General features: G+C 45.2%; 1 protein-coding gene across 1 annotated transcript in view; it reads right to left on the reverse strand.

The window, feature by feature from the left end:
• LOC144139880 (protein 5NUC-like) overlaps window positions 1-22,688 on the reverse strand; it is an 84,981-nt gene that overhangs the window by 59,587 nt on the left and 2,706 nt on the right. Inside the window, exon 2 of the mRNA XM_077672118.1 lies at window positions 2,341-2,478. Coding sequence (XP_077528244.1) covers window positions 2,341-2,478 — 138 coding nt within the window. The remainder of the gene's footprint in view (window positions 1-2,340; window positions 2,479-22,688) is intronic.

Below are 22,688 nucleotides of genomic sequence, written 5' to 3' on the forward strand. Positions count from 1 at the left end.
GCTTACGATAGTTCAACGTTACTGCAAAGCAAGTTTCACCTAGTGTCAATGAACCATTTGTTTCATTAGAACGTTGCTGTGATGTTCTTTAAGTATTTGGCAGCCAACTTGTTTTGAATTTTTTGATAGTCAAGTCTGGTCAAACACCCTAACCACGGCGCCACCATGGCGGGGCACTCTCAGGACTCGACTGCACTCTGTAATACAAACTCCACAAGATTTCCCTTTCGATTAAATTTCGTTTTGCAATTATTCATACAAACGGCGGATAAAGGAGTGCTTTATTTTTTTTTAATTCCTATGTCTTTGCCTTTGCAGCTAAAATCCTGCTTCTCATTAATCAGCATGTAAAAAAGACTTTAAACATTTTTTACAGAAGTAGTATTTTCTTTTTTATTGTAACTTAGCACTGTTTAAAAGTGTCTTTCCAGGTGTCTCATCAATGGCTGTATTATCATTGACCCAGTTCTGGAGCTACTGTGTGAATTGTTATGTATTTTAAACTTACTAAGTTGATTATATGTGTGTTTGCGTGTTTGTAGTTGCTGTTTATATGTTCAAGCTTTGTACATATTGTATAATCTTGATATGATAATCATTAACTTCTAAAATTGCGGCAAATTTTTTGTGCTGTCTGCGTTATATGTGCATAAATTGTAATGGTCATCGAGGGTCCCGTGACGGTCACGGGACTTTCGGATCGTCGTCTGTAATTTTAATGAATTACCACTTTTCTTATACGGCCAAAAACACTTCTTTGGCTTCAAAAATGAAGCAAAAAATAACCATGAAATCATGGCCTCCTTTAATCTTGCCAGTGCTCAGGACTGTCTGTTGATTTATTGTACGTGAAGGCGCAAGTGCTTTCGGGAACAACCAGTTCTTGACAAATGTCTTTAGGCGAACACAGAATTAGAAAATCACAGTTGTTTTCTTGTTGAGAGGGGAGTAATTATCCATGGGTGCGATAAAACTATTAAACATCGTCTATCCCATGCATGGGTCGGAATGAATACGAACCGAAGCTTCTATCGTAGCATACCTTGGGAGATATTGACCTGCGGGAGGAATTTTTTGAACGTTATATTGCTTGGCGTAATTGCTGATTTCTCGAAACGGTCGGTAGTGGTGAGTGTATCGAGAGATTCTAGATGTAGCGACAGACTCAATATCCAAATCTTCCTGGCAATAATGATGCCAGCTCTTACCACAGAGTACCTCATAGACACATAAGCTGGGGCTCCCCCGGGAGGTTTGACGCCAGTGTGTTTCTGGCCTGCCCCACAGGATATGTACGGGCAGTACGGGCAGGATAGCCTCATCTGGCGCAATTTTCCCAAATGCACCCTCCCTGCATCCCCCCTAACTCAAGGCCGCAGCAATGCGTAGTGGCAAGCGTTATCTGGTATAACATGAAACACAGCGGCGCGTTTGGAAACTACGCAGCGTACAATATTTGAAATGCTGCCCTGCGGTGGCAGCTGAGGTACGAAATGGCGTGCGCTAGGGGCACCCTGCGACCCTTTTTTAACATTTTTTAAATATATAAATGCCTTGAGAACAGAGTGAAGAGGCACATGCAGTACTTGGTATAGTTGGAAAGAAATATTACTCCTCTATGCACATCAGAAAAAATAGAAACGTCCTCCAAACATTTTTCTCTCTTTTCCGGTCTTGGCATCATTCAAACACTCAAATTACGTCGTTACAGAAATGAAAAAATAAAAAAAACGGCCACAAAAGCAACGAAGAACCGGAAGGCGGGTGTGCTGCGATTAGCAAATCATGAAATATTGCTATATCCTGGCTATAACTATAGCTTCCATAATGCTTTCATACCCGAAGGAAAGAGAGAAAGCATTTAGCGGAAGTGTAGGAGAGTCCATTTAAGTCAGGATGCGTGCGTTGCGGCACACGCCGCCGCCAAGAACTGGCAGGAGCACCCGTAAAGCCGGGAGATGAGCCACAGGAATATTTGGCTTAATAAGGCTGCATTAATGTACTACACTCCGGCGTTTATCAGTGAATAACGCGTTGCCGTGCTGCGCACAAGGACATGATATCAATGCTGGCACCAGCGGCCGCTTTTTGGTGGATGTGCCATACCAAAGCGCCCTCGTGTGAAGATTTCGGCGCAAGATAGAAAGGGTCAGATGGTGTAAAATAGTTCCTTGTCCTCCACTGCGCCACACTCCGTACCAATGTTCTGGTTCAGCGCGTAAATCAATAAAAGTAGAAGGTAAATATGCCCATTCATAATTTTGGTGCTTTTCGATAAGTCGGAAAACACTCCCCTCAGGGGCAACTTTGCAGAAACCTATTAAAAAAAACAATACTTACGACAGAGTCATAGGACATATTGGCCATCACCGCGGAAACAATATTGTACTTGAGTATGGAATACCATAGGGTTCCCTGGTAGAAGTCACCGGCATTCAAGAACAAGGGGTTCACGGTGCGGTTTTTCAGCTCTTTGACCTGCGTCGGACAGGAATATAATTTGAGTTTATAAAGGCTTTTTCGGTTTCAATGTTACCCGTTTATAAACAAGAACTGCAGTCAAGCAGTACATTTGTTGTAAGAGCTTGCGCGGCAAAACACATTTTACACGTTTGAATGGTTCAACGTGCACACGCACACACACAAACATGTATATAAATATATATATATATATAAATAAATATATATATATATTTATATATATATATATATATATATATATATATATATATATATATATATATTTAGATATTTATATTTAAATATATATATGTATATATATATATATATATATAAAGCATCAGAAATAAGAACTGAGGGGCTCGGTGAATTGGCCGTCAAGAAAACCTCGGAAAGCAGAGGGGGAATGCGGTGGGTCATAGAGACATATGAAAAATTTTTTGAGTCAGAAAGAAAGTGGTTAAAAATTCCCGCCGGGTGGGATCCGGTATTCTGGAGGTCGTGGGTTCAGAACCCACCCGTCGGAAATTTTTTCACCACTTTCTTTCTGACTCAAAAAATTCTTCATCTGTTTCTATGACCCACCACAACTTCCCCTTTGCTTTCTGAGGTTTTCTTGACTGCCAATCCTTATTTTTTGTCTTATTTCACCGAGCCCCTCAGTTTCCATTTTCAGATTCGCTACATGCTTAGCGAGGGCCTCTGTTCTGGCAGGCTTGGTGCCAAAGTTAGCTTAAGAGGGTTCAACACTGGTCGTCGACCACTCTCAACACGTCGTAGACGCTCGAGTCACGTCCCGCGGGTTAAAATAAGATCCCCTTTAATCAGACCAGTTTTATGGAAGTCGGGGTTCGGATCCCACCCGGCGGGAATTTTTTCACCACTTTCTTTCTGACTCAAAAAATTCTTCATATGTTTCTATGACCCACCGCATTCCCCCTCTGCTTTCCGAGGTTTTATTGACTGCCAATCCTTACTCTGTATTAATTCACCGAGCCCCTCATTTCCCATTTCTTATTCGCTACATGCATAGCGAGGGCATCTGTTCTGGCAGTCTTGGTGCCAAAGGTAGCTTAGGAGGGTTTAACGCTGGTCGACCACTCTCTACATGTCGTATACACTCGATTCACGGCCCGGGGGTTAAAAAGAAGGTCCCCTTCACCCCGAGTAGTCCGAGTGGCGCTGGCTACCACTTCCAAGTGCAGGAAACAAAAATACCTTAACATAAATACCCTAGAAAGTGGTGGGGAAACAGCCCCGCCGGTAGCGTAGTGGTTATCGCACCAGACCGGTATTCTGGAGGTCGTGGGTTCGGATCCCACCCGGCAAGCATTTTTTCACCACTTTCTTTCTGACTCAAAAAATCCTTCATCTGTTTCTATGACCCACCGCATTCCCCCCTCTGCTTTCCGAGGTTTTCTTGACTGCCACTCCTTGCTCTGGGTGTATATATATATATATATATATATATATATATATATATATATATATATATATATATATATATATATATATATATATATATAAATATATATATATATATATATATATATATTTATATATATATATATATATATATATATATATATATATATATATATATATATATATATATATATATATATATATATACAGGGTGTCCCAGCTATCATGCACCAAGATTTAAAAAAAGAGTAAAGGCGTAACTCGAAAGAAACCAGGTGCATAATGTTTGCAGTATTGTGAAGAAGCGGAGAGTAATTTTTTCGTTAATGAGACTTAATTACTAATTGTAATTAATTATCTAACTCTAGAAATACTGTCCTAATCACTAAAGTGTCAATGGGGCACTTGTAGGTAACCACGAGGGGCATCTAACTGCGCTATTTTCAGCGACGAACTAATTGCGTACTCATTTATTCTGGCTGATAAAGGAAACCCGCGAAATATGAAAAATACCACGTGACGGCGCCTCCGCGCGCACCGTAAAGCAACGCCCTCAAACAGGCTGCCTCTGAGTTAGCCAGAATGAAATAGACAAAAGAAACAAAGAAGAAATCGCAACCGAATTTGTTCCTTATCTGCACACGCGTCCCGCGAATCTTGCTGCTGCTGCTCCTTCCATGCATGCTATTATCAAGGTGATGCGCTGTCTCTTCGGGCGGGTAACACGCGAAGCAGTTGCTTTCAATCAGTTTTGTTTGGGGACGCTGCTTTACAACGCGCGCGTAAGCGTCGTCACGTGGTATTTTTCATATTTCGCGGGTTTCCTTTATCAGTCAGAATAAATGAGTACGCAATTAGTTCGTCGCTGAAAATAGCGCAGTTAGATGCCCCTCGTGGTTACTTACAAGTGCCCCATTGACACTTTAGTGATTAGGATAGTATTTCTCGAGTTAGATAATTAATTACAATTAGTTAATTAAGTCTCATTAACGAAAAAATTACTCTCCGCTTGTTCACAGTACTGCAAACATTATGCACCTGGTTTCTTTCGAGTTACGCCTTTACTCTTTTTATAAATCTTGGTGCATGATAGCTGGGACACCCTGTATATACACACACACACACATACATATATATATATATATGTATGTGTGTGTGTGCATGCGTGTGTTTATTGTTGATTGATTGTAAGGGTTTAACGCGCCGACGCAATGCAGGCGATGAGGCGCGCCGTACTGGAGGGCTCCAAAATAGTTTTGATCCCCTGGGGATCTTTATCGTGCGCCGAAATCTCGTGTACACGGTCGTTTTTGCTTTTCGCCTCCATCAGAAAAGCGTTCGCCACGGAATCGAACCCGCGGCCTCGTGCTCAGCAGCAGAACGGCTTAGCCACTGAACCACCGCGGCGGGTATGTGTGCGTGCGTTCGTGCGTGCGTGTGTGTGCTAGTATGTCATAATCTTGAATGCGGCAGCATATTGGGCGAGTTGAAGTGGGCTCATCTTGGTCAGCGCTAACGAAAACGGGACAAGAAGAGTATGTATGACAGAAGCGCTGTCTAGCAACTGAACTTTTATTAGTTATAACACGAGTTATATAAGTAAAAAAGTGCGATTCGAAAACAAAGATATACACAAACACCACAAGCGGATAAAAAAAACTTGAGTCACGCAACCACGTGTCCTGTCTAGGACTTGTCTCAGTGTGGGTGTCATAATCACTTCGCCTCCGAAGGGTCCAGAGAAATGCGCACGCCAAGTTTCTAATGAGAGAGAGAGATAGAGAGATGGATGGATGGATGGATAGACCTTTCTATTGCTACTTTGGCTCTATTGCTTCTCTATGTAATAAAACCCTAATTTTCCCTGTGTGTAATAACGCTAACTTCCGAGAACTTGTTCCGACGCTGCATAGTGACACCGCACCCATCAAAACACAATGAATAACCGACAGAAAAATTATAAAATTTGCAATTGCGACACCTTTAAAAGCAGAATACGAATTTGTACCTAATGCCTACGTGCCACAAGTCAGTTGACGACGCTAATGGCTGATAAGGACAGAAACAGCTGGCAAGTAAAAGCGCAACCTTGTTTTGCGAGGTGCAATTATGCGCAGCGTCGACAACAGTCGATGGCGTAGTCAACCATATGTGCAATTAGAAAAAATATGCAGTAAAACACGGTGCTCCCACCATAATCTGGCTATGGTTGCCCGAGGGCGTTTCCATCAATTAGCATATGCCCCTGCAGAATTCGTCTTCTATTTTGGGATGCCAGTGGTGGTATTTGTCCTGATTCTTATGGAGGTGAAAAGTAAAAACACTTGTGTGTATGAGATTTCGGCGCGCGTCAAAGATCCCCAGGTGGTCAAAATTATTCCGGATCCCTCGAAATTGGCCCGCGCCTCATCGCCTGTGTTGCGTCGGCGCGTTAACCCCTACAATAAATCAGTATTTGTCCCTAGAGTTATCAGCTTGAACCTGTAGTATTTTACAAGCACAGCGAATGTATGGTTGACAAGTGCCTATTCGTAGCACTGAAAAATCTCGATTGAAAAGTGGTTCACAACCACAAGCCAACCCTTCTTCTAAGGTGGCGGAAGAAGCGGCTATTGCACTCGTAGCTAGCCCGGAAGCAAAAATTATTGTGTCTGACTCCAAGACGGCAATAAGAAACTTCCTGGCGGGACGAATATCCCTGCCAGCAGCCAAAATCCTTTCGACGTTTATTGGCGACAGATGGAGGCATGTCCGCCTTGTATGGACACCAGCACACTCATCCCTGCCGGGGCATGAACTGGCTCACGAGTCAGCCCGAGATTTCGGCAGCAAGGCTGACCTTGACGGAGACATCGGGCCTACGTTCCCGGGGACCAGAGACAGGCTGGTCACGTACTGGGAGATTGCGCACCACGACAGATTAAGCCGCCTCAAGTACCCTGCACAACACTCGTTCCTCAACAGATGGCAGTCGGTTAAGTGGAGACGACTAGAGTCCAACACCTTCCCTATCCTCGTTCTCTACAACCGATATTTCCCAGACAGATATTCCGACATACGCAAGTGATGGGCAGACAAAGCCACCCTACAACACATCATATGAGCATGCCCACAGAAACCTCACTCTCCTAATCGAGCATTAAACATCAGGACTCAACATCAATGCTAGGCCGCCTTGTTCAGCTTTCACCCGACTATCGTCCATCTGGCGGAAGGTGCCGCTAGGACCCAAGGGCTCATTGCCGCCATCTAACGGCGAAGGCCAGGTTACTTCCTCCCTGTCACCCCCTTCCTTATACCAGTTTGGCCTTAAATAAACTTCCTTTTCTGTCGCTCACTCTCACAAGCCCACGACACCAGCTTGAATTGATTGATTCAATCGTGAGGTGAATCGTGAGCAACGGTAGATGCTGACGGGTACAAACATTTGTAACAAAATATTTTCAACTAAAATGTTACTATAGTATACATATTATAACTAACACAAAAACACAGTACCGTTCCTTTTTATATTTACCAATTTATTAGTTCTTCAAAGCGCAGATTCTTGAAACATTTCAGGTTGCCGTGAATATTTGTGACAACGTAACACGAAGCTGTCGTGAAAAAGCGGCTGAAGGCGGGGACAAGTGATAGTGCAGAAACAACGCCCGACAGTAGAATATTAGCGGCGCCACAGATTTGTAGAAAGAATGCGCGTGATGTCGCCCCCATCCGCGTACTTTCGTGCGGGCGTGTGTGTGTGTGTCAGAGAGTGAGAGATAAAGAGCATTCGGGCGCCAATTTGGGCAGTCGTCATACCACGGAGGAAATAATAGCTTAGGAGATGCCCTGACGTCACGTTTTGCTAAGCCGCTCCACAATTTTAGGAGGCCTCCCTTTTTTGCTTGTATCTTCCTTGCGCGTCACCTCTCCCGCCTTCGATTGTTGCACTGTCGGCTGGTTTTTATCCGGCTGTGAGCCATTGGATATCGATTGGGACGCACTAGTACATGGGTCTCGATGTGCTGGCCTTCGCTGCCGTCGCTAAAATGTGGTTAGCAGTGAACGTAAAAAAAACACTCGACTTCTGCAACACTTTTCCCAATGCACCAGGGGCACATGAGTCTTTCCACAGGTTTCTTTCCTCCATATGTCGTACCAATTGTTGTTCTACGTGTCACCCTCCGACACGAAATATTGAATAACTGTCACCACAAAGCGGCTGCGCAGCGTGGCCGTTACGTCAAGGGCCGATTGAACGGCCTTGCACCACGGTGAGCGGGTGTTCATGAGTGTGTATGTCCACAGCCTCCGCGACCAGCAACCGTGCGAAGACAAGCGCCCACAGAGACCGTGGTGCGTGCGCCTGCATTAATCCGAGTAGCTCTTGTGGCCTTGGGAGAATCATTTCTTGTATTCCCGCTGTTGGAAAACAGGTGTATCCGCACTTGCGAGTGTGGGAAATATCGTCCTCCATTTTTCCGTAACTGTCAGATGCGATTTTTACACGGAGTTCACAATTGCCATTTTAGCCGGCAAAATGAGATTTCTACCCTTGTCGTGCGTACACTCCTGTTGAAATGGGCGAAAACATGGCTTATTTGGTGTCATGTTGCCGGTCCTGTTTTGTAAGGATATCACGCATACTTGTTGCTCTGCTGGATGTTTCCTCTGGAGTCTACAAATGAAGTCAAGAAAATTTCCTCAGCTGCCATGCTGTAGACAGGTGATTATAATAAGTTCCCCGGTGACATGTACTTTGTATCAACCTTGGTTACACAGCCATCAGGAAGCATCGATGAAAAAATTGCCCAATAAAGCAACTAAATTAGGAGATAATTATTAAATGAGAATCAGGTGTAAAGCCTTTGAGGCTCTTTTGAAGCGATGATATACTTTATCTGTCCGGTATTTTCCCGGTGAGGTAACGTCGGGCGTAGGCACTGCTGTATGTCTTAATAAAATGCATTGTTGGTCTGGCTGGTTTATGCAAAAAAAAGAGCAGTAAACATATGGAAAAATAAACTGTCCAGTTTACTTGTGTATATTTGTACACGCGCTTTGCGCTCTTTTTATTTTTAGGCACGCTGTATGTTCTGCAATGCGTACACATGTTCGATGGAGTCCCAGCGTATTGTTCTCAAAGCCGCGCAAATAAAAAGTCGTTTTTCTAGACACACGAACGTGTCTTGTGCTGACATGAGTTACTTCTGGTAAATAACAGAATAAACACATTTTTATTATTCACGTAAGTTCGGTTTTATCATAAAATATCTTAAAGTCAATCAAACTGCCTAGTTTATACCCGCGGGCGCCTGACCGCTTGTGTGCATTGGCGTTTCTCGGGAAATGCGGACTGCTTCTTACGAGCAGGGAGTACTGAGCATTGCAGACCCCTTTTCCCATTTTCCAGATGTTGTTTTGCCCCTGTGTTGCTGTCCATTTTTGCTTTGACGTACGAGAGCTGCCCTTTACGTAGGAATACCGCAAAATATTCATAAGTTCAAGAGAAGCAGGAAAGATCATCGTTGTCGTAGTCCACATATTTTTCCTTGTGAGAAAGCAGACTTTGCCGTTAAGCCCAACAGAAGGAATAGCCTTATGCGAGGTAAACCTGGACAGTACTTAGCTTTCCAAAGAAAAAGTATTTCCTTCGGGCACAGTGTACAAGTAGTTGTCCTCGCACACACACACGTCCGTCCACATGACTTCAAAGCGATTGCCCTAAAAAAATCAGAAGCTGCCTTCCCCAAGATGGGAATGTCGGTGGCCGTTCCTTCAGATTGTTGCCCACACAAAAAACTGGTACTTGTTGCGCAGTGTCTAGTTACATCACAACAATGCAAAACGACGAGTTTAAAATGTGCATTAAATGTCTCCGTCGTTGGGGAGGTCATTGTGGAGTTTCTCCATTAAGGCACCTGGGAGGAAACGGGCTGTTTTGTGCACGAAGCGAACCCCTGGAGGCAGCTTTGAACCTGTTTATTTTTTGAGTGGCTGGTTCTCTTGTGCCGCGTTATTTGGCAGCTGCTCTTTCGCGTTTTGGATCCCCAGGATAATGACGACCCGCTGGCTTTAACTCCTGCCCTGTTAAAGCTATGCTCTCCGTATTTTATAACATTGGAACACCATGCTGTTCTCATACGGTTGAGGAGACGACGGCCTTAGATGGCTAGTTTTGCGATGATTCGGCGTCGTTGTTTTCGGCATGGGGCCAAACCAACTTGCAATACGATTAGCGGAGATGTTCACCCAGCAACTCGGAAGTGCCATCTCATTTGCTACGAACGTGGGAATGCGTCCGCGCATGGCCCCAATAAATTCAGTGCGTCCTGCTATCATGACTGTAGTTTTTGCATCCGGGTGGAACACTCGTTTTCTCCATCATGCCGTACTTATTCACTGCGAGTGGTACTATTCACCGGCCTGTCGTTTCTACTGGCGGCGACGACGGATCAGCGGCTTTGTCGAATACGTTTTCCACACGTACCAGCTAAGCAGAGTATAATGTGGCCACGAGTGCATGTACAAGGAACCCTTAGCTCCCTGTTAGGTGTGTTACAACTTGATGTTAGGCTCAACGTCGCAATATCCGTTCTAATGTTGTCAACGGGTATCTGCGGCTTCACCTTCACGGAGTTTAATATTCCTTGGTTTGTCGTTTGAGTAGGCGTTTAGGTAACAAAACGTTGTCCTAACGTTGTCCTAAATACAGGTCTCACGATATATTCATTCAGGACAGGCAGGGATGATGGCAACTGGCTGGGATGATGGGAACTGCTGTAAGGACACATCACCAGAGTCGCAAATTTGAATTTGGCTATGACATCAAAAGAGGTACCATGTCATACCCATCTATCTTGTCGAGGAAGTTGGCCGATTAGAATGACAGTTACAGAGAGAAGCTCCTACTTGCTTCACTAAATCTTATCTGGCAGCGACGTCTACATGCCCACTCACAACCCTGTCATATCTGCTTCGGGAAACTGAACAGACGTGATTATCGATCCTATGGCCGGATCACCAATTTTATTTGGCTTCGGAGTCCACCTAGCCGCCCTAAATTGTAACACGCCCACTTGAATGAATTCGCAAATGACGGTATCAGCTATAACTTACGTAAAACATCCGCGTCCCGAGATTTACTTTTGATTTTAGATGCGACTGCATCTCATTCACTCGCCTTGTCCCTGCATCCGGTGTCGTCGGCGTTGTCGTCGTCGGCGTCCGCCCCTCCCCCATTCTCCTCGCCGCGTCCGCTGCGCTCTCCGCCGCTGACCCCCAATCCTCTCCGATAGCGAAGACTCTCTCGCGAGGGGCATTGAATTAGATTTGGTTAGATTGGCTTGGACTGGCTTGTCTTGTATTGGCTTGGATTGAATTGGATTGGATTTGGATTAGAATGGATTAAAGTGGATTGTGTTGGATTGTGTTGCATCATAGCCGCGGCAGACTCACTGGCGCCGGCGCGTCCCCTCACCGTTATGCGCGCTATGAAACGCGGTGCCCGCGCCGCTCCGCTCCATAGTTCTAGCGCCGTTCCTCCGCTTTCCAACGCTGCAACGTGAACCCCCTATGCGTCGCATCTACACAGGGGTTCCCACGAGGGGAGGTGGTACTTTTTTTTTGGTTTGCAATTTACTAGCTTGGATACACTGGCATGTTAAAAAGGCTATATGAAGTGATGTAAAAGGTGGTGTCTTGGGTATAACAGAAGTAAGATTGTAAGGACTATATATTGGTTGCTCATTGAGCAGTGTCACATGACGGCAGCATTAAAGAATACAATGACGGCCCACTTCAGGAGCAATTCTCCTTCGGTTGGCAAAGGGCCACATCGGTGTTTCCGTACCACAGAGTAAGCGGCAACAAATCGTCGCTTAATATTTTTGTTCATAAGTCAGTTGACTTTTATTTACAAAACAGGGCTGTCCCGCTAAATCGGCTGACTGGCCTTCATACCACCCCTACTTCTACTAACACATGTCGACAAGGAAGCAGGTTTAGACACACAAAAATGTCTCCTGTCAATTGGCCTGCCATCCTCAGGGTCACAGTCAGAAAATATTTGATTAGACAAGAGATAAGATACAAAATTTTTTCCTAAATTAAAAAACAAAATTGGCACACTCAGATATGATGCGAGTTTCAAAAAAAAATCCACGCACCTCCCCGAGGGGGATTGTGAGGATGCAGAAATGCATTGGGTGCACCGATGAGTGTGATGCGATTAATGGCGAAGAGAGAGGCGAGAGTGTGAGCGTAATCATTTATTTTTTTCTTTTCCCACACCCGTCATTTCCGCTTCGTTATAGAGAAGCGTTTTCGAGACCGCGTTGAACACCACCGCCAACTGCAGAGGATCGTTCACGTCAAAGTCGTTTGGAATCGTTTCGAACTCACCGTCAGCATCATCGACGTCGTCTTCCTGTGGTTCCTCTCGTTCGCCGCCGTCATCGAAGTGATCGAGCCGACTCCAATCGACCCGAACGTTGATGGCGCGATACAGCGGGGTGTGTTCCAGGTGCTTGAGCCAAGCCAGGATGTTGCCGCGCTTCACCAACCCGCGCTTGTACGTTGCCGGACTGATCAGCCTCCGCTTGATGTGAACGTCGAACGCAACGTCCTTGGGTACCATGCGAGGAAGGCACCGCACAACCTTCGATACGTCGATGGGCACGTTCACCGCCTGTCCCTTGATTCCAAACTGGCCGTTGCCTCGAGTCAGCCGCCTGATGCTCATGAAGGGTAGTCGAGGCGCGATGAGCCGCTCTTCGACCGGGTTCAGATCGAGAAGATGCGCCGGCCGATGAGGATAACGGTAGCCAAAACTCACGCAACCCTCCTCTTTGCAGCTTCGTCTTCTTCTCCTTCTTCTTCAGCGGTTCCCCTACGGGAAGATGACGATGGTGGTCGAACGCGTAGCTATCTCTTGATGGATTGTTTGGTTGGCCAATCCCTAGGAGCATCATGCCACAATCATCATCAGACGCGCTGCGCACGCCGGCCAAGGGACGCACGACAACCCCCGACTATAATGCATTTCTGCATAAAACTATCTTGCTAGCTATATACCCTATAGGTGTACGCATGTGGGAAATACCATCGTCGTGGTTCTCCGGAGCATGCATGACGACGAGGAAGACACCTCGATGCGACCGAGATGTTAAGCGCATAGCTCGCGCTCCGGCCTCGCCCCTCGTGCAGTACAACATCGAACGACCGGCCTCAGTGCCACGCAAATTCTCTTCCTCTGTTCCACGACGGGCTTCATTTCTCGATTACCGCCACGCCTTCGCTCAACACCCATATTGCATTGATGGCGCCCCAAAAGCTTCCTCAGCTATGATGTGCCAAAGGATGATAGCTACTACAGCATGAGCTTCATTTACGCAGCACGTATCTGATACTTCTGAAGCAAACGGCTTATAAATTTGCACTGTGAAGGCTATCTAAACTAGAGCATAACAGTTTGTCTCTCTCTTTATTCGAAGCGTTGCTGAACACGCACACCCTAACATTCTCGAGTTGCTCCAACCTCTATAGGAGAGGGAGCTGTATGCGACCGCGCTCGAATACTTTGAACGAAATTCCAACGTAAACTTTCCAAAAGCACGCAGAAAAAAGGCGAATTTCCACACACAACAACATATTTACGCTCTGAGGTCAGTACGTTGGACATACTTCCAAAATAAATACCAACTCTGACGCCAAGTGAAAATTCAGTTACAATAAAAATGTTGCAATGTTTTGTTGCAGCTAAAAGTCCCTTAGAAAATTTGCTCCTGCTTTTTAAAAAATTCTTCAAAGATTTTGCATTTTTGTTGTTGTTTTGATATGCATATAATAATCTTAATTACACTGTGCCTCGATCTCTGTCATCGCCTCAGTTGGAGATAGAGAAGGGAGTTGGACGATGCGGAGGGGTGGGGGGGGGGGGGGGGTGGAGCGAGCATCCCAATTAAACGTGGTCTTGTGCGGCGGCTTTTGGAACGTATACGAAAAAAGAGTCGAGAACCATCTTCCTGTGTACTGTAGATATTTCTGGATTGGTCTACTCCGGCAGCGTTTGTTACCTGACTTGATGAAGGATCAGAGCATGGGCCTGCGTTCTCTGGTATTGCACAGCAGGGCAGCTCCATACCAGATGGTTAAGGTCAGCGACTTGTTGGCTGTCAGGTTATCCACACTATTTGCAGATACCATCGCCGTGGTGTAGATGAAAGCGTGTCACGATGTGCGGCGTTACGGCAGTGTTCGTCCGAACTGGTCGGAGTGTGGCCGTTGCCCGCCGGTTTTAACCGGTTGGGATAGGGTCATCCTCTACGGGTAGACGAAGTCGAACCGCTGCGCGTCGCTCAGCACGTGCTTTGGCAATATCTTCCTAATAGTCACCTTCTCGGTATTTTTGGGCGCGACTGACCAATTGCGTGCGTTGATATTTTCCCGGCAGCTGCTAGACGCTCCTGACGAGAAGAGGGTACTAATTACAAATCTCTTGCCTAATTTTTCCCACTTTGCAACAGGCCTGTAACCATGTTCTGGAATCAATTTCGGTTTTCATGTACACTTTTGGAGTCCTACGCAGAAGGTTTACGAACTTATAAATAACAAATAGTCTTCATTAAAGTTTGCCTACTTTCCTTTGTCGGAATAGTGGCCTTTGCTACACAAAATATGGCAGGAAGAGGTTTCTGTCAGGCGAATCTGGACGAAAGTTTGCTTTAAAAAACAGCCGGAAACACTTCGTGGTATTAGGCTCATTCGCAATTGAACACGCATCTGTCCACATTCCTTCGCGGAGCGTTGGCCTCAAAAAGACAAAAACTGTGTACCATAAGCTATGGATGCGGCGGCTGTTGTTCAATCACTGCACTCACCAAAAATGGCTATTTCGAGTGCTGTGTAGTGTAACTATAATGTAAATGATGCGGTCTCTCCTAGAATAAAACATCCACGTTTAGGGACCCAGCGCGTGAAGTTTTTAAATAAAGATGGCTGTGCAGACAACGGCTTTCATTCATTGTCTCTCGCGTATTCAAAAACGTACCCCCTTTACTTCCTTTTGTGAAAATGTTACACTCACGCTTTGGTCCCATAAATTAGAGTAGGTAGCTTTTGAAGTGCTGCAATTAGCAAGAAACGCCAGAGTTTGAGACTCTGGCAGTGGTTTCAAAATAAAGCTAAGTGAACGACCAAAGCGACACCTTCTCGATTGTACTTCACGAATAACATCGATACGGAGTCGCCTGCGCATAGTTACGTCTACTTGACAGTCTACTTTTCTAACCAAGGTGGTCCAACTTCTCTGACGGCTGCCCTAAACAAGCCATCTTGTGATATCTATACCTTAGTTTAAATGAAGACTCACCCGGAAAGACCACCTGATCACCTGTTTTCTTGTTTGATTGATTTTTTGGCGCTGGGTTGGTTAATTGGCGCATTGCACGTGCACGGCGTTTTATAACCAGCCTGCATTTTTATCACGCTTAAGAACTTGCGCCTGTTAAAATGGCAAGTAATGCAGGGCCGTAAGGACATGGTGTAGGCTAGTAGGGTCGATCTAGTTGTAAGGCGCTGGTTAATTTCACAAGACGACTGTTATAAAGGTCATAATGATCATAAGGTCATAAGCTAATAATCACATCTTTAACCTACTTTTCCGCCTGGAGTGAGGTTCTCTCTTTTTTAACTGTCCCCGTTGCAATGTGGCTCCAGACCCCTAAATATGATTTGGTTCCCCTCAAGGTTTCCCCTCACTTCTTCTCCTTGGGAGTCTTCACCCGTGTAACCTGATTATTCGTAAAAGAACATAATGTTTTACTAGAGGGGCCACGAGTACCAACATGAACGGGCGTAATTACTTGTAAGCATTAATTACAGGCAACGTAAGCAGCTTTAAGAGTTCTCCTGGCAGTCCTACGCGCTTTTTAATCAGGATGCTTCGTTTTTAAGTTTCGGTGTTGTCGCAGCGTTCTTCAAGGCAATTGTTTTTGTAGGTGTTGCGTGTAAGCTGTACGACACAGTCATTATTTCGTAGGCTATAAATTAGCCCGATGTCTCGCCTATATACCCTGCAGAATGTGCGCTTGAGGGAACATAATCAACTTATTATAGCCATCTAATAAGAAACATTCAAGTTCCGAAGGCGGAGATTGCATGAACATGTATTGTGATCTAGTGTTACTTTACAGCAGAATTGCTGCGCGAGCCATGAGTGATCCAGGCGTTGTTACTTTCGGCCGAAAGTTCTTATTTAAAACTCGGTTTCATAAATTTTCGTTGCCATAGAAGGTCAGAATTAATGAATCGTCCTCATGAGAACTATTGCTTTTTGGTGCTGCCTGTGAGATAGTATTGGACAACTAGCGGTGATATTAGGTGATCACTGCTGCAATCCACTACGTGTTACGTCCACATGTCAACGGTAATATATTTTCTGATTATTCATCCGGGAAGCAGCATGTCTCACATTTGATATCTTGAATCACTTCGTAGGCGGCCTGTAAGGTCCACTTATGAGATCAGCGGCCAGGCGCCCGGGCCGCGCGTGAGAACCCGCCACTCTGTCTGGCGGCTCAGCACTGTTGACTCTACGCCGCAGCCGTCGCCAATTCGTCACGGTGCGCACGGGAGACGGAATGTCTGGCCCACCGAATACCACGGGGATAATCCCCCATTGAGAAAGCAGACGGCACCGCCGGATTCCGAGAACCGTCAACGTGACGCGCGGAGGTGGTGTAATTACCGGCGTCGAAGTGCGCGCCGCGCGAGGCACCATTGTTAACGCGCCCCTGGCGGCACAGTGCACTGTCGCCGCCTTTCGCTCTCACCCCGTGGGGTCGCGTGCACCTGCTCATCCGCAAGCGTGCCGTTGACCCAAAGATGGCGGCGCCTCATTGAATATTCCGTAGTGCGCTGAGTGACAGCTGCCTACATGAATTTGGGCACTCCCTTACGCGTTTTCGAACGCTACAGGGGCGTTCCCAAGAGAGTGCGATCTCGAGGTGTTATAAGGCCGAACTTGGTCGTAAGAAATCGTTCTTGTCTGAGCTGGGCAGTTCCCGGCGAGACAAGGAGTCTCGACCGTTAAAGCTAGGTTGGGATTTTTGAGCCCCCTAGGCTAGAGGTTAAGGTCGCGTCGGAAGTTTAGATTACAGCGCCGTACCGGGCAACTAGACGGATCTTGCCGCGAGACAGAGTCTGGGCCGTCGTTTCTCGAGCGGTTTGTGTACGTTCCGAGGGTAGGAGAGTTAGACGAAGTTGAGAAGCTCAAGTGATTTGTGCGTACTTGAAGCTAGGGTCTAGCTGAAGTTTGAAGTTTTTCTTTTCATTACTCATGTACCCAGTTTTCCTACTGTAAATAGCTGTATATAAACTCTTCGTTTCACTTAATGAACCCCAACGCCTCGAGTTCCTCAATTCGATCTCCGTCTCCACGCCTTCAACACCATCCCCCTGCCAGCCTCCTGCCAAATTAACCAGAGCCCGGCCGATTGGGTTCCTGATCGAGACCGGACTTTGGGGAAACGAACTACAACAATCTTTACTCGGCCCCTTTTCTCAACACGGAAATCAATTGGAGCGTAAACGAAGAAACGCCGGCTGCGAATATTTTTAGGCAAACAACGCCATATCTTGCATGTGAAAAGCTAAAACATTTTTGAAGCTCGAGATCTTTCCTCTAAAAGGAAAATAATTCATTCTTGAGTGTCCCTTTATGTCAAGGATTTACAAGTGACATGTGGGTGTAATGTTCACTTTCTTAACGACTTACGTTTATAAAAGCATCCGTAACGCACCTCACTTAACTCACAACCTGCCCTTACACACCCTATTTATGCATTACATTTTGTTTGAAACAAAAAGAAGCGCACTTATCATACGGTTATTAAGCAGCGTCCTACAAAGGCGCAGACAACTGCGGTAATCTCAGTGTTAAAAATTCGGGTAAACAGAAAGCAATTTCTCCTAACCATAGTAACATATTGAAGCTCAAGTGCTGACACTGTTTTCGGTAGCAATGGATGCCAAGTTCACTTTACATGACGGAGGCGAAACGCGAAAACGCCCGTATGTTCGAGATTTTGGGGAACGTTAAAGATCCCCAGGTGGTGAAGATTAATCCGGAGCCCTCAACTACGGCGTGCTTCATCGCCTGTGTTGCGTCGACCGTTAACTATTTCGTTAACGCGGGATATTGACCAATTTTGAGGGGTCTGACAAATTTTTTTTTCTGTGCTATACATATCGTTTAGGCACACATCGCAGTGATATAAAATGCAGATGATTCCACGCGCTTTCCAACTACACCAGTTTTAATGATGTTTTCATAAATAATCATTCAGGAAAAAATTAGGAATTCGAATTTTTGTCCAGGTCTCAACAAAAATAAAACAAATTGAAGTTGTTTATAATAAACAACCAGTAGTACAAAAAATTTGGAATTTACATTTTCTAGGTAAACATTTCAAAAATCCGTCCAAGAAAAAAAAATTCCGTTTCTCGCTATAATTTGTCAGATATGAAAGAAAATGTTAGCACGTGTTGTGACCGTGCCTTGTGGTGGAGCACAACCTCTACGTTTAGGTGTGCTATTTTGGATGGTTCTCTAGAACAAATCTGGTGGTTTGACATGACTAAAGACTCCAGTTAGTCTCACGTGATGTGAAAACACCTTGTCAATGATTATGAACAGAAAAATATTAAAGGCAAGCAAGGGATTAGAAAAAATTTGCATGGAGTTGAAAATCAAACTCGGTGCTGGGTGCTTGGGGACGTTCTTATGATCACTTATCAGTGAAAGCTTTCACGTGTGGTTTATTATCATGTTCTGACTCGCTATGGTAGCCCTGCTTGCAGGAATAAGGTGCGATGCGCTGGAGTCGTGCCCAGAAAGCTTTTACCAAGCCGCCGTTGTGCTACGAAGTATGTTAAACACTACGAGCCCACTATATTGCAGCGCCACCTAACAATTTCGAAAGGAAACAATTCCAAGCATGTTAAGAAGCGAAACGAGCCCTCCTGAAATAGCCTGGTAAGGAAACGAAACTGATTTGATTGATTGTAGGGTTTCACGCGTCGACGCAACGCAGGCGATGAGGCGCGCCGTAGTGGAGGGCTCCGGATTAATTTTGACCACCTGGGGATCTTTAACGTGCGCCGAAATCTCGTACACACGGGCGTTTTTGCTTTTCGCCTCCATCAGAAAAGCGGCCGCCACGGCCGGGAATCGAACCCGCGACCTCGTGCTCAGCAGCGCAACTCCTTAGCCACTGAGCCACCGCGGTGGGTAAGGAAACGAAACTTCCCCTGAAACATAGAGTTTCTTAGTAAGTATACTAGAGAGGAAACAGCGCCTTTTAAGCCATGTCGTCGGGCGGGTTCATGGAAAGACCCCCCTTTTGGGCTTGGACTTGGCATGGCAATTGGATTCTTAAGCTATTTTTGGGATTTGCTTTCTTCACTATGCATTAACACGTTTACCAGCTACAAGGAAGCCGAAATCCTCCGTGTTCAGTGGTAGCCGTGTTCAGTGAAACAACAAGCAGTGCGTCATCGCACCGGAAGTTGCTCATGCCGCAGTCGAAGGAGGCATGACTGAGCTGGTAATATGCCGCCGCGAAATTTTTAGCTGACGAAAAGAAGAAACAAAACGTACTTGGACGAAGACAAGATACGACCACGGGGATACGGTAGATACGGGCGCTTGTATGCGTCCTATCTTGTCATCGTGCACAACTGTTTAACGCCACGTTTTCTTTTTTCTGGTTAAACTAGTTGGCGGTCCGTGCACCGGTTTAACACTAAGTCAACTTTTTAATAGGAACGCTCAAAAAACTTGCCAAACTCTTCAAGCGACTTATTGTTTGCAATAATGGTAAAATAAAATCACAGTTTTTGATGAGTTTCCTCCCCAAATATTAACCTTGTTCGCAACTATAATCTTGGCCTGCGGAATAGCAGGCACAACCGTTCCGGCACAAATACGCTTTACTTCCTTTTTCTTTAGTTTTAAAACAGCCTGTTTTTATTTTTAACTGATATAATTGCACAGTATTCTTGTCGTTTTTGTGGCACTTTGTTTAAATTATCGGTCACTAAAATGTTTCAATCCAAGCCAATGATGAAACTAAGGCGAGCGAGATGTATAATATCGGTCCATGACGACACAGACGGCCTTGATGTGAGCCGCTTAGATGCTAGCGCCAGATTCCTCTCTGGTGTATATTGTTAAAAATTCTATGCGCCAAATAGCTGGTGGTGTTCAAGGCCCATTGGAAGTGTTTTCCTTGTCTGAACTGAAATCCGACCACTTGGTGTTATCTCTCGACTATCAGCTGACGCTGTTGGCGTGGGTAAAGTTGAAGCACGAGCGGCATGCTTGTTTCGAGGAACAGTAGCAGGTAAACGAGGCGCTGTGGCAAATCAGCTTGTAGTTTGGTAACTGCGTAGTAGCGCCAAATATGAATTTTGCAACGCAAAGACGAAACCGACACTGCCTGACACTGATGAAAATGCCAGGCACAGTTCCTAGACATGCGAGGGACAATCAGAAATAAGCTTTGGCAGAATAAAGCCACTCTTTTTCTGAACCAAATATCACTATAGAATAGCTGGCGTCATTTTCAAGTAATTTCCCCCTCTGAACGCTCTCGGTTTGCAAAGATGACAACTCTATTTGATACTTGACTAGCTAGGAGCTTTTTGCGAAACAAATTGTGGTAAGGGAGCCTAACAACCACCGGCATGCTTATTTTTCAAGTGCAGCAGCCTTACCACCTTCCTGAAAAACACGCGCTCTTCAGCACGCAGAAAGCGCCCTAAAAGTATGAATGTCACCGGAGCGGAAAACGTTTAAATGATTCTAAAAGTGCAGTGCCTAGGCTAACCTGTGGCTGCAGTAATTGTACGCGAAACGACTACAACATGTAGGAACAGGCAATATAAGTCATCGAACACCGGTAAAAGATTTGAACAGGCGTGGAAACGACAGAGTTAAACCCTAGACTATATCTAATTCTCCTTAAAAAGATGCAAAATATAATTTCCGTAAGCTTTTGGAGACGTTGCATGAACACAATTTCCTATTATCCGTTACTAACTGCCACTTGATGTTACAGTGTTTTCAAGGTCACCCTTGTTTGAAGCTTATGAAATTCAAAGCCCAGCCAGCACGTCTCGTTATGTTTAGTGTATAAATTAGATAAACAAATCGTGGAGGACTATAGTCATGGTGACCCTCAGCAAAAAGCAGTCGGCTCTCTGTGTGTATACAGTTCCTCATCTGAGTTATTACACACTGAGATCAACGACAGAAAATATGCCCGTACCGGTCTGGCCGGTTCTCTGGCCTCGGCATACTGGTCTTTATCCTCACTCTCAGAGTACCACCAAAATGATAACTGCAGTTGAAGTTCAGCAAACAAGATGCATCACAGCGAGCCGGCCTAGTTGGAAAATATTCGTAGTTGATACGTAGCTCACACAAATGAGTACACGAAAGCAAAACACGGAGAGCGCTTCTTATAACTGAGGATAATTCGACCTTTTGAGAGATAATTTAAAAGGACGCCCGTGCACGTATTTGGCCAAACACAGCGACGCGTGCGGATGTACACACTGTCATTTCCCTAAAACACTAATAAAACACCAAGAGAAACTGTAGAAGCTTTTCACATAGTAATCATTGTTACATAAGGAGATGTCACTACTGCGCTCGTTTGTATGAAGTACTGGGAGTGAACACGCGTTGATTTGGGCGGGGTTAATTGTTTTTGCACGTTTGTTGGCAGCGCTTTAGACTATAAAAGTGTTCTTTTGTTTATCTATCAATTATTAAAAACGCTTTTCTGTGTTTTCCCTTCATGTTCCCGTGTGTGTACGCTAAGAACCAAGGACAAACCAGAAGAAATTAGAAGTAAACCCACAAATATACGACATGCGCTTCCAAGGCATAGAGATAATGTGCACTACAAATTGTTTACAATTGACCACACGTTTTTACAGTGGACCTAGATGATAAAACATTCTTCAAATTGGACCTGGAACAGCAGAGGACTGGAAAGACACCAGCGCATAAAGCGCTCCCTGTCTCGTGTTCCCTCCATCCATAATCGCTCCAGCGTAAATGTGATTGATTGTGGGGTTTAACGCGCCGACGCAACGCAGGCGATGAGGGGCTCCGGATTAATTTTGACCACCTGGGGATCTTTATCGCGCGCCGAAATCTCGTACACACGGGCGTTTTTGCTTTTCGCCTCCATGAGAAAAGCGGCCGCCGCGGCCGGGAATCGAACCCGCGACCTCGTGCTCAGCAGGGCAACGCCTTAGCCACTGAGCCACCGCGGCGGGTCCAGCGTAAATGTGTAGAGCAAATTCAAATTATTTATCTTGGTGTTATACGAACCGCAGTATATTGCTATAAATCACCTTCAGCAGAAGGCAACCCTCTAAATAGGTGCAATATTTCTTAAGCAGTACTCTGAAGCACAAACTCAAAAAACAAAACAAAGGGGGTGTCAGTGATATATCTGGCCTGTTCGTAATCAAAGCGTGAATAAAAACCACACGCCAAAATGCCTGAGCTAATCAGAATGAACTGTAAGGATGTTGTCAATCTGCCTCTTGCCCCTTTGAAAAAAAAGTTGTCAAAAGGTCAATTTATTATAGACAGCGCGAACAGTTACATTTAACGCTAAACAAGCAAGGTGCGGCAATAATGAAGACCACTGTAATGTACACATTTTAAGTTTCCTGCAGAGTAAACAAGTCTAGCCAAGACGCAGCACATATCTATAATGCCGATTACACATAAGTTC

The sequence above is a fragment of the Haemaphysalis longicornis genome, unplaced genomic scaffold, assembly GCF_048455015.1.
Source record: "Haemaphysalis longicornis isolate Haplotype H1 unplaced genomic scaffold, Haemaphysalis longicornis Haplotype H1 scaffold_5, whole genome shotgun sequence".
In the NCBI taxonomy this organism is placed as follows: Eukaryota; Metazoa; Arthropoda; class Arachnida; order Ixodida; family Ixodidae; genus Haemaphysalis; species Haemaphysalis longicornis.